The sequence below is a fragment of the Entelurus aequoreus genome, linkage group LG06 (assembly GCF_033978785.1).
Source record: "Entelurus aequoreus isolate RoL-2023_Sb linkage group LG06, RoL_Eaeq_v1.1, whole genome shotgun sequence".
In the NCBI taxonomy this organism is placed as follows: Eukaryota; Metazoa; Chordata; class Actinopteri; order Syngnathiformes; family Syngnathidae; genus Entelurus; species Entelurus aequoreus.
This window is the reverse complement of record NC_084736.1, coordinates 30,146,461-30,159,455: the sequence shown is the minus strand read 5'-3', so window position 1 is coordinate 30,159,455 and position 12,995 is coordinate 30,146,461. Positions and strand designations below refer to the sequence as shown.

The window sequence follows — 12,995 nt, the reverse complement described above, 5'->3', positions numbered from 1 at the left end:
TTTTAAAGTCATTTTGATAGTAGGCTACTATAGCTAATTTAGACACTTACATCATGTGTTATCTTCATTATAACACTTATATAAGACTTTTAAAGTCATTTTGATAGTAGGCTAATATAGTTAAGTCATTTTGATAGTAAGCTAACAGAGCTAATATAGACACTTATATCCTGTGTTGCCTTCATTATAACACTTATATAAGACTTTTAAAGTAATTTTCAAAGTAGGCTAATATAGCTAATATAGACACATCATGTGTTGCTTTCATTATAACACTTATACAATACTTTTAAAGTCATTTTGATAGTAGACTAATATAGCTAATATAGAGACTTACATCATGTGTTACCGTCATTATAACACTTATACAAGACTTTTAAAGTCATTTTGATAGTAGACTAATATAGCTAATATAGACACTTACATCATGTGTTGCCTTCATTATAACACTTATATAAGACTTTTAAAGTCATTTTGATAGTAGGCTAATATAGTTAATATAGACACTTACATCATGCGTTGCCTTCATTATAACACTTATATAAGACTTTTAAAGTCATTTTGATAGTAGGCTAATATAGACACTTACATCATGTGTTGCCTTCATTATAACACTTATATAAGACGTTTTATTTGTTTTGTGTACTTTTGGTCGAAATATGGCTCTTTCAACATGTTGAGTCTCCAGTTTAATACCCAGTTTATTGCAGGTATTACCTTTTCCCTGCGCCAGGTTTCTGTTGAAGCCGAGGGGACTGATGTATTCGAACATGAAGACGGCCATTGCAGTCACCAGTAGGAGCATCACAAACATCATCACCCACACTGATGCACTGAATGGCTCTGGGAGAGGAGACATAAGACGACAGGGGTTTAGTTTTAATAAGTCGTGCTGAGTCACAATTCCAAATATTGCACGTCACTTCTGGTGATGCTGCCTTTCCATGAACCATGTGAGGAAATCAATTACGCTCACGAGTACACGCTTGGGGAAAAAAAAGTGCCGCATCGAAACGAGCCCTTTCCCGCTTGTTTGCAACTAAACCCTTAGTGGCATTAGTGACGCAGGCCGACCTCCGGTTTGACAGTGCGAGGAGGCGTAGGAAGCTCCGGTGTCAGCAGTCCTGTCCTCCCTCCGAGCCGACGACGCCACTGCAGAGATTAAAGCCTCCAACGTGCGGCGGAGGGGCTGCGCCGCGCGGACCGCGTTGGCGAGCAGCCATCATGGGGCGTTCCAGCGAAGCCCTTTTAATTGCCACTTTCCCAGCAGCGCGCCCCGCACATGTCCCCGGGCTTGTAAGAGAAGCCATGCGTTTCTGCACTTTCACGCCAATCAACTGGCAGCTTCACGTGCGACATGCGCAAAGATTTGTTATTCATCGCTGCAGCTGAGACATGTTTTAACACGACAAATCTCGAAAACACATTTACAAACTGTAACGTGTATGCCAAAGCAGCAGGTGGTGGCGCTACAACCCATGACTTTTTACTAATTTCAGCAACAATAGTGAACCAAACACTGTGACATCGATATACAAAACCCAAAACCAGTGAAGTTGGCACGCTGTGCAATTCGTAAATAAAAACAGAATTCAATGATTTGCAAATCCTTTTCAACTTATATTCAATTGAATAGACAGCAAAGACAAGATATTTAAAGGCCTACTGAAAGCCACTACTACCGACCACGCAGTCTGATAGTTTATACATCAATGATGAAATCTTAACATTGCAACACATGCCAATACGGCCGGGTTAACTTATAAAGTGCAATTTTAAATTTCCCGCGAAACTTCCGGTTGAAAACATCTATGTATGATGACGTATGCGCGTGACGTCAATGGTTGAAACAGAAATATTCGGACACCATTGTATCCAATACAAAAATCTCTGTTTTCATCGCAAAATTCCACAGTATTCTGGACATCTGTGTTGGTGAATCTTTTGCAATTTTTTTAATGAACAATGAAGACTGCAAAGAAGAAAGCTGTAGGTGGGATCGGTGTATTAGCAGATGGCTGCAGCAACACAACCAGGAGGACTTTGACTTGGATAGCAGACGCGCTATCCGACGCTAGCCGCCGACCGCATTGTTGATCGGGTGAAGTCCTTCGTCGCTCCGTCGATCGCTGGAACGCAGGTGAGCACGGGTGTTGATGAGCAGATGAGGGCTGACTGGCGTAGGTGGATAGCTAATGTTTTTAGCATAGCTCTATGAGGTCCCGCAGCTAAGTTAGCTTCAATGGCGTCGTAAGCAACAGCATTGTTAAGCTTCGCCAGGCTGGAAAGCATTAACCGTGTATTTACAGGTCCATGGTTTAATAGTATTGTTGATTTTCAGTCTATCCTTCCAGTCAGGGGTTTATTTCTTTTGTTTCAATCTGCAGTTAAGCCCGATGCTATCACGTTAGCTCCGTAGCTAAAGTGCTACGCCGATGTATTGTCGTTGAGATAAAAGTCACTGTGAATGTCCATTTCGCGTTCTCGACTCTCATTTTCAAGAGGATATAGTATCCGAGGTGGTTTAAAATACAAATCTGTGATCCACAATAGAAAAATGAGAGAGTGTGGAATCCAATGAACTCTTGTACCTAAGTTACGGTCAGAGCGAAAAAAGATATGTCCTGCACTGCACTCTAGTCCTTCACTCTCACGTACCTCATCCACAAATCTTTCATCCTCGCTCAAATTAATGGGGTAATCGTCGCTTTCTCGGTCCGAATCGCTCTCGCCGCTGGTGTAAACAATGGGGAAATGTGAGGAGCCTTTCAACCTGTGACGTCACGCTACTTCCGGTATAGGCAAGGCTTTTTTTTATCAGCGACCAAAAGTTGCGAACTTTATCGTCGTTGTTCTCTACTAAATCATTTCAGCAAAATTATGGCAATATTGCGAAATGATCAAGTATGACACAGAATGGATCTGCTATCCCCGTTTAAATAAAAAAAATTCATTTCAGTAGGCCTTTAATGTTCACACTGAGAAACTAAATATTTTTTTGCAAATAATCATTAACTTAGAATTTAATGGCAGCAACTCATTGCAAAAAAGTTGTCACAGGGGCATGTTCACCACTGTGTTACATGGCCTTTCCTTTTAACAACACTCAGTAAACATTTGGGAACTGAGGAGACCAATTTTAGAAGCTTTTCAGGTGGAATTATTTCCCATTCTTGCTTGATGTACAGCTTAAGTTGTTCAACGCTGCATATTAGGGCTGGGCAATATGGCCATTTTTTAATATATCGATATTTTTAGGCCATGTCACGATACACAATTTATATCTCGATATTTTGCCTTAGCCTTGAATGAACACTTGATGCATATAATCACAGCAGTATGATGATTCTAAGTGTCTACATTAAAACATTCTTGTTCATACTGCATTAATAAATGCTCATTTTAAACTTTCATGCAGAGAGGGAAATCACAACTAAGTCAATTTACCAAAAGTGTATTTATTAAACAGTTATAAAGCAGTGGCACAAACATTCATGTCATTTCCAAAACAGAAAGTGCAAGATTGTCAGAGACATTTTAAAACAAGCTATTACTGCACTTTTGTGCATGATGTCACTAAGATGACATAGCAAAACAACACTCAATTAAAGTGCACTTTTTGTACAGAACACCACTACAATATTTTAAAACAAATAAAGTGCACTTTTGTGCATGATGTCACACAAGATATTTCAATAACTGTCAATTAAAAATGAGCTGCATAATAGGTAATCAAATAGTGTATGCCCTTCACTATGTGGTAGGTTCCTGCGGACGTTATCTCCTTCTGTTGACTATTTTTTTCATACGGTGTTGATGTGGAAATGGTTGCCTCTGCATTTTGTTGGTGTGGCACCGAACAGAGATGTTGACATGCAGATTTTCAAGTACTCTTCATTCTCTAGCGGGTGACTTTTCAAATGATGCTACATATTAGCAGTAATGCTACTTTTTGTAGCAACGCTTTTGCCCCACACTTGACAAATTACGGTTGTCTGTTCGACATCTTCCCGGGAATTAATTCTTCCTTCATTTGTTACCAGATTCGCACCTTATTTCTCTCGTATTACCACTCGCACCACAGCTAACGTTACCATGCCACTACCTCTCTGCTCCGCGAGGGCGTATACGTATGTGACGTATGTAAGAAGGTGCACTTGTTTTATGTTTCTGTGAGAAGCAGAGACAACAAAGAGTGATAAACGCCTGTAGTGTAATGCCTGCAACTAAAAGCAACTGCGTGAGAATGTATATTCGAATATCATGATATAGTCATTTTCTATATCGCACAGAGACAAACCCGCAATATATCGAGTATATTCGATATATCGCCCAGCCCTACTGCATAATGTCCCTCACATTTTCATTGGGAGACAGGTCTGGACTACAGGCAGGCCAGTCTAGTACCCACACTCTTTTACTATGAAGCCACGTTGTTGTAACACGTGGCTTGGCATTGTCTTGCTGAAATAAGCAGGGGCGTCCATGATAACGTTGCATGGATGGCAACATATGTTGCCCCAAAACCTGTATGTACCTTTCAGCATTAATGGTGCCTTCACAGATGTGTAAGTAAGTTATCCATGCCTTGGGCACTAATACACCCCCATACCATCACAGATGCTGGCTTTTCAACTTTGCGCCTTTAACAGTCCTGATGTTTGTTTTCCTCTTTGGTCCGGAGGACTCAACGTCCACAGTTTCCAAAAAAAAATTTGAAATGTGGACTCGTCAGACTACAGAACACTTTTACATTTTGGATTATTCCATCTTAAATGAGCTCAGGCCCAGCGAAGGCGGCAGTGTTTCTGGGTGTTGTTGATAAATGGCTTTCACTTTGCATAGTGAAGTGAAGTAGTGAAGTGAAGTACATTTATATAGCGCTTTTTCTCAAGTGACTCAAAGCGCTTTACATAGTAAAACCCAATATCTAAGTTACATTCAAACCAGTGTGGGTGGCACTGGGAGCAGGTGGGTAAAGTGTCTTGCCCAAGGACACAACGGCAGTGACTAGGATGGCGGAAGCGGGGATCGAACCTGCAACCCTCAAGTTGCTGGCACGGCCGCTCTACCAACCGAGCTATACCGCCATATAGTAGAGTTTTAACTTGCACTTAGAGATTTAGTGACCTACTGTAGTTACTGACAGTGGTTTTCTGAAGTGTTCCTGAGCCCATGTAGTGATATCCTTTACACACTGATGTCGTTTTTTGATGCAGTACTGCCTGAGGGATCCAAGGTCATGGCCTTGCCACTTACGTGCAGGGATTTCCTCTAGATTCTCTGAAGCTTTTGATATTACGAACTGTAGATGGTGAAATCCCTACATTTCTTACAATAGCTGGTTGAGAAATGTTGTTCTTAAACAATTTGCTCACGCATTTGTTCACAAAGTGGTGACCCTCGCCCCATCCTTGTTTGGGAATGACTGAGAATTTCATGGAAGCTGCTTTTATACCCAATCATGGCACCCACCTGTTCCCAATTAGCCTGTTCACCTGTGGGATGTTCTAAATAAGTGTTTGATGAGCATTTCTCAACTTTCTCAGTCTTTTTTGTCACTTGTGCCAGCTTTTTTGAAACATGTTGCAGGCATTAAATTCCAAATGAGCTAATATTTGCAAAATATAACAACGTTTTCCAGTTGGAACATTAAGTATCTTGTCTTTGCAGTCTATTCAATTGAATATAAGTTGAAAAGGATTTGCAAATCATTGTATTCTGTTTTTATTTACCATTTACACAACGTGCCAACTTCACTGGTTTTGGGTTTTGTATATTGCGATAGACACGTAATTGACATACAAAAAATAAAATGTGTTCGATAAAACGTTCGAGAATGTATTTTTTAATTCTTTGCCTGAAGAAACCGGAAGTTGTGTAGTAAAGGGGCATGAACAAATGTATCCGCTCTCTGGTAAACCAACAACAGCCAATCAGGTAACAGTATCATCTGTCAAGTTTGCTTGACTGGCGGTTGATTCTTTGCATGGAGTGAGAAGAGAAAGTCAAAATGAAGAAATTGTGGATCAAAAGTTACAAGTCACCTGGACATGGACTTGTGGGTTTTTTCAAAGGGACCGTAGTCAGACCAATGTGGTCCGTAAATTATGCAAGTCCCCACCGAGACCGCTAATACCACACCCCCTTAGCTGTGCACAGCTGTAACTTCCTGGCACTAAACCTGCAGAAAATAGTTCTTCTCAGGTTTCTCTATGTTTACATTTTCACACTTTGCACAATTTTCTTACACTTTATTATGCATTTCTTACATATTATTTTATTTTAAGAGCTTATTGTTAAGTGTTCAATGTGATTTTACTATTTTGCTGACATTGTTTGAGTGTTTTCCACGCTTGTGTTGACATTTCCTTTCTGCCTTGACAGCTGACAGATTATAATCGGAGTAAGGTTACATATAAACTTTTTTCTTTTCTCCTGCTCCTTATTTTCCACAGGATTATCGATATCGACTGACATAATAATAATATTAAAATGTTTACTGTGTAACAAACATTCCTTTCCATAGTAAATAAGAATAGCAGGGCAAATTCATGTAACACAGCCGTTATTTCCTAGCACTAAACCTGCAGAAAATAATTATTCTCAGGTTTCTCTATTTTTACATTTTCACACATTGTACACTTTTCTTACACTTTATGAAGCATTTCTTACATACATTACATCTTACATTTTAAGAGCTTATTGTTAAGTGTTCAATGTGATTTTACTATTTTGTTGCCATTTTTTGAGTGTTTTCCACGCTTGTGTTGACATTTCCTTCCTGCCTTGATAGCTGAGGGATTAAATTCAGAGGAAGGTTACATATAAAAAATATAATTTTTTCTCCTGCTCCTTATTTTCCACAGGATTATCGATATCGACCGATATAATAATAATATTTAAAATTTTACTGCGTTAAAAAAATTCCTTTTCATAGTTAAACAAGAATAACTGGCACTAAACCTGCAGAAAATAGTTTTAATCAGGTTTTATATTTTCACACTTTGCATTATTTTCTTACACTTTATTATGCATTTCATACCTATTCCTCATTTTTGCACCTTCATTTTAAGAGCTTATTGTTAAGTGTTCAATGTGAATTTACTATTTTGTTGACATTGTTTGAGTGTTTTCCATGCTTGTGTTGACATTTCCTTTCTGCCTTGATAGCTGAGGGCATTATAATCAGAAGAAGTTACATTTAATATAAAAATGTTTACATTTAATATATTTTTCTCAGTGTCCATACTTCCGATCGTTATAAAAAATATCAATAATTATCTCCATCGACTGATACAAAACACTAACATTTTGATACAGTTTTCAAACATTGGCGATACAGTCATTTTTTTAAAAGCATATTATTCCTATGTTTGGCCTAAATTAAGTGTAAATTAGGTCTTATTTACATTATTTGTATTTCAGTGGAGTAATTTTCTTGTTTTCTATTATATGTTAAGGACAACAATGCTAACAACACGGCATAAAATCTTGGCGCTGTCATTAAAACAACAATCAAGTTGACCAACATCTGGCGGCACGACTTTTTGATGCACTTCATCTTCAACATCTGCCTCATCAATAACACATCTCCACATTGGTGAGACTTCGGCGTAAGCACAGCCCCTCAGGGATTTTATTTTTTTCCGATAATTTTGACAATTAGTGTCAGTTTTTAAACTATGTTTTTTTGTGTGGACGAAGCAGGAATGACGACTGAAAATATATACATTTTTTTGTTGCTTAAATGGCACAATTGTCGTCCTCGCGCATAGCTTGGACCTACTTCCTGTTCCTGTCTACAGCTCTAAGCCTTCTGGGTAATGCAGGTTTTTTAAACATTCAGCAGAACATTTAGTAGTTCTAAGTAAAACACAAAAGATCGCCCGAGCTCAGTCCCTTTCAGGAGGTACTGTACAGTATATTTTAGATTTCTCAGTCGCCAGAATTTTACTATCAAAATAAAATTAGTACCGTTTGAGAACAATTGTACAAAACCCAAAACCAGTGAAGTTGGCACTTTGTGTAATTTGTAAATAAAAACAGAATACAATGATTTGCAAATCCTTTTCAACCTATATTCAATTGAATATACTGCAAAGACAAGATTTTTGAATGTTGGAACTGAGAAACACTTTTTTTTTTGCAAATAATCATTAATGCCATTAAATGGCAGCTACACATTGCAAAAAAAGTTGGCACAGGGGCATTTTTACCACTGTGTTACATGGCCTTTCCTTTAACAACACTCAGTTAACAGTTTCCAAAAACAATTGGATATGTGGACTCGTCAGACCACAGAACACTTTTACACTTTGCATCAGTCCATCTAAGATGAGCTCGGGCCCAGCAAAGCCGGCGACGTTTCTGGGTGTTGTTGATAAATGGATTTCGCTTTGCACGGTACAGTTTTAACTCGCACTTACAGATGTAGTGACAAACTGTAGTTACTGACAGTGGTTTTCTGAAGTGTTCTTGAGCCCATGTGGTGATATCCTTAACACACTGATGTTGCTTTTTGATGCAGTACCGCCTGAGGGATCCAAGGTCATGGGCATTCAATCTTACGTGCAGTGATTTCTCCAGATTATCTGAACCTTTTGATGATATTACAGACCTTAGATGATGAAATTCCTTGCAATAGCTGGTCGAAAAATGTTGTTCTTAAACTGTTCGACAATTTGCTCATGCATTTGTTCACAAAGTAGTGACCCTCGCCCCATCCTTGTTTGTGAATGACTGAGCATTTCATGGAAGCTGATTTTATACCCAATCATGGCACCTACATGTTCCCAATTAGCCTGTTCGCCTGTGTAATGTTCCAAATAAGTGTTTAATGAGCATTCCTCAACTTTCTCAGTCTTTTTTTTCCACGTTTGCCAGCTTTTTTGAAACATGTTGCAGGCATCAAATTCCAAATGAGCTAATATTTGCAGAACTTACTTATCTTATCTTTGCAGTCTATTCAATTGAATATAGGTTGAAAAGGATTTGCAAATCATTGTATTCTAATTGTATTTACACAATGTGCCACCTTCACTGGTTTTGGGGTTTGTAGAATTCAGGGTTAAAAAACAGCGTCTCAGTTTTAAAAATGTTTTTTTCAAGAAAAATAAAAATTATGTCAACCGAGCTACAGTGGGTAATCGTATTTTTAGGGCGGTATAGCTTGGTTGGTAGAGTGGCCGTGACAGCAACTTGTTGGTTTCAGGTTCGATCCCTGCTTCTGCCAACCTAGTCACTGCCGTTGTGTCCTTGGGCAAGACACTTTACCAACCTGCTCCCAGTGACACCCACAATGGTTTAAAAATGAAACTTAGATATTGGGTTTCACAATGTAAAGTGCTTTGAGTCACTAGAGTAATAATTCACTTCACTTCACTATTTTTGCTCCATTCCTGTGATAACCCTGCATGGGACTGAAGCATTAAGGAGTGGGACTCTCCAGGACTAGCTGCACTGTGCTCAAACAACCACCAGGTAGCAAATAATACTGTATCACCTCTTTCTCTTTCCGACGTATCAGGTCAGTAGTGCATTCTTCACGCATTTTTAAGTGAGGGATGAGGCAATACCAGCTTTTTTACATTTCTTCTAGCGACACAAACATGCGACGTGACGCTTACCGAGGAAGGCTGAAGGGGACACAGTTCCATTGCTGCGAGACACCATGACGCTGATACCAGTTTCCACGAATGGGACAGAGAAATCGATGACCTCAGAACGCTCCTCATTGATCGTCAGAGATCCGACGGCCATGACGGCTTTCTTATAGACCACCTTGCGGGCGGGGAGGAGGATGATTCAGAGTTGAAGACAAACGACGAGGGAATGTTGATAGGATGATGGAAACAATTATATTTTAGGAGGGAAGTGGAATGTGGGATGGTTATGTGGAGAAAAAATGAAAAGAGCACAGGGAAAGAAGGAAATGTAAATTTTATCACGGCGGGAAAAGCATCAGTTCGGACAACAATGGTAAGGGTTTCATACGTACTACCAAGCACTTAAAGGGGACCTATGTTGAATTTCGTCTTTTGTGACTTATAAATGTTGTTACCATGTAGTTAATCGTGTGAAACAATGCCAAAGCTTTGGATGCCTCTGGTTTTGCTGTCTGGCTACGTTGTGATGTCACAGCGAGGTGGACGTACCTATTTGGACGTTAAGTCACACTTTCAGCCAGGGAGCTTTACACAGGCCATGAGAAAAAAAGGGAAAAAAAGAAAGATAAAGTTTTGTTTTCAACTAATCTTGGCGTGGGCGTACGAACACCGATGGGCGACATGCAGTCACGTAACATTTTTTTTTTTACTCGTAGTAAAGATGAGACGATATTAAAAATGTAATGTCACGGTTATTGCCACCAAAATGATCACGGTAATTATTATTTGCACGGTATTGAGAGCGCTTATCCCAGCATGCACAAGACATTGAAACAACGTTGATAACTTGTTGAATTAGGCCCTGACGTTGAGCAACTCAAACATAACATTGAAACAACATGCTTTTTGACGGCGTTTAATCAATGTCGGGTTGTGATGTTGATTTGACCATTGAAATTTGGTAATTTCCCAACCAATATTCTACAACACAAATACAACCTCGAAACAACATGCTTTTTGACGATGTTTAATCAATGTTGGGTTCTGACGTTGATTTGACCATTGAATTTTGGTCATTTCCCAACCAATATTCTACAACACAAACATAACGTTGAAACAACATGCTTTGTGACGACGTTTATTCGATGTCAGGTTGTGACATTGATTTGACCATTGAAATTTGGTAATTTCCCGACCAATATTCTACAACACAAATACAACCTTGAAACAACATGCTTTTTGACTATGTTTAATCAATGTCGGGTTGTGATGTTGATTTGACCATTGAAATGTGGTAATTTCCCAACCAATATTCGACAACACAATCCGACGTAAATCAACATGCTTTGTGACAACGTTTAATCAATGTTGGGTTGTAACGTTGATTTGACCATTGAATTTTGGTCATTTCCCATCCAATATTCTACAACACAAACACAACGTTGAAACAACATGCTTTGTGACAACGTTTATGCGATGTCAGGTTGTGACATTGATTTGACCATTGAAATTTGTTCATTTCCTTACCAATATTCTCCAACGCAAATACAACGTTGAAACAACATGCTTTTTAACAATGTTTAATCAGTGTCAGGTTCTGACATTGATTTGACCATCGAATTTTAGTCATTTCCCAACCAACATCGTGGATCCAACGTTAGACATCAATGTTGTCTCAATTTACAAATAGAACTATTTTGCAACGTTGTTCCAAAGTCAGTTTTAAAGGACATTTATGTACAATCACCGTTGTATCAATGTCTTGTGCCTTCCGAGACTCACATAAAACCAAGTTTTATTATTAAATAAAGTGTCAAACAATATATTTTAATAAAGAGAAAACATTTTCTATAATAATGTTGAACTTAGTACTTAAGAGCCCTATAATTTTTAGTTGAGTGTTTAACTGTTTGTTCTCATTTTGTTTTAATTTGCAAAAGTTTTTCAATCATCAGTTTTTTATTAATGATTAAAAAAACATAAAAAAATGTGTGTTGGGTGTGTCACATCAAGTTTATGCGACGTCACGCAAATTGACTTCCTGTTGTCGAATCGCTTTGCTTATCGCTCGATCTCTCCGTGCTAGGAGAGCACAGCTTGTAGGTTGTACACAATTTGATATTTTATTGCTCAGACGGTAATTTGTTTGTATAAATTTAGATTGGGAATGTTGTTTTTAAAATGGAGAAAGACGGTAATGTCTCTTGTTTTCATGTTAGCATTGAAGCTAGCCAGGGCTGGCTCTCCAGTGTATTAGCAGCGACACCGGTCATGAGTTTATCAATGTGTTATTATCACGGTTTTACGATAATCCTAATTTAAAACAGTAATACTAACCGTGAGATGTTTTACCACATTTTATCATTAGACTGTTTATCAGTACAGAGTCTGAATCGATTGAACAGTGTGCAGGTGTACCTAATGTAGTGACCGGGTGAATCTATATAATGTTTATGAAGTGTATTTTTGAACATATCTGTAAAAAATAAATATAATTAAACAGTATATCTTTTCACAAGATACATGATGATACTTTTGGATAAAGTGGGGTGTGGTTTCATTTGCAAACTTCAATTTTGTCTGAAAAAGTGGCTTATAAAAGTGACTGTGAAGCAAAATGTCTGCTAAATTTACACCAAAGCACATATATTATCTAGACCAGTGATTCTCAAACTGTGGGACTCGTACCACTTGAATAAAAGGGCCGTACAATGTTTTATTTTCCCATATTCAAACAGTGTTTTTGTAAGTTTATTAAAGTGTTAATATCACGGTTTTACGATCATCATAATTTAAAACGGTAATACTGAACGTAGGAAGTTTTACCGCATTTTATTATTACACCGTTTATCTAAATGCAGCGTCTGAATCGACTGGTGAGTGTGCATGTGTACCTAATGTAGTGACCGGGTGAATCTATATGTTTATGTTATGTTAAAAATTGGCTTATAAAATTCAAACTTCACACCAAGACCAGTTATTCTTAATCTGTGGTACACGTGCCACTAGTTGTACGCCAACAGATCACTTGATTGTACAGTGTTTTAGTTTCCCATATTCAAACAGTGTTACTGTTCAAACTATGTGTAATGTTACAGTGGCCTAACACTAGATACATTTAGATACATTGGTTAAATAAGACCTCTTCCTTGTTTTTGACAAACACTTAAGCCTACTACGCTACCGTATTTTAATGATGGTCACTACGGCGGTACTTAGAGGGTTAGCCAAGTGTTTTCTGAGGTGGTACCACTGGTCTAGACTACGAGGATGTGTTTTAAAATGTAGATTAAAATCATCATAGGTCCACTTGTTGAACGGCACAGAATCAATATGCAAATATGAACGTTCCATCAAATCAGAGTCACTGGATAATGTCTACTATTA

The 12,995-nt window shown here is 38.3% G+C and overlaps 1 protein-coding gene across 2 annotated transcripts in view; it reads right to left on the bottom strand.

Moving 5' to 3' along the window:
• grin2aa (glutamate receptor, ionotropic, N-methyl D-aspartate 2A, a) overlaps nucleotides 1-12,995 on the bottom strand; it is a 485,324-nt gene that overhangs the window by 107,685 nt on the left and 364,644 nt on the right. For both annotated transcript variants that reach the window (XM_062050498.1, XM_062050497.1), the window contains 2 exons: nucleotides 9,630-9,783; nucleotides 718-843 (listed from right to left, as the gene is read on the bottom strand). In XM_062050498.1, coding sequence (XP_061906482.1) covers nucleotides 718-843; nucleotides 9,630-9,783 — 280 coding nt within the window. The remainder of the gene's footprint in view (nucleotides 1-717; nucleotides 844-9,629; nucleotides 9,784-12,995) is intronic.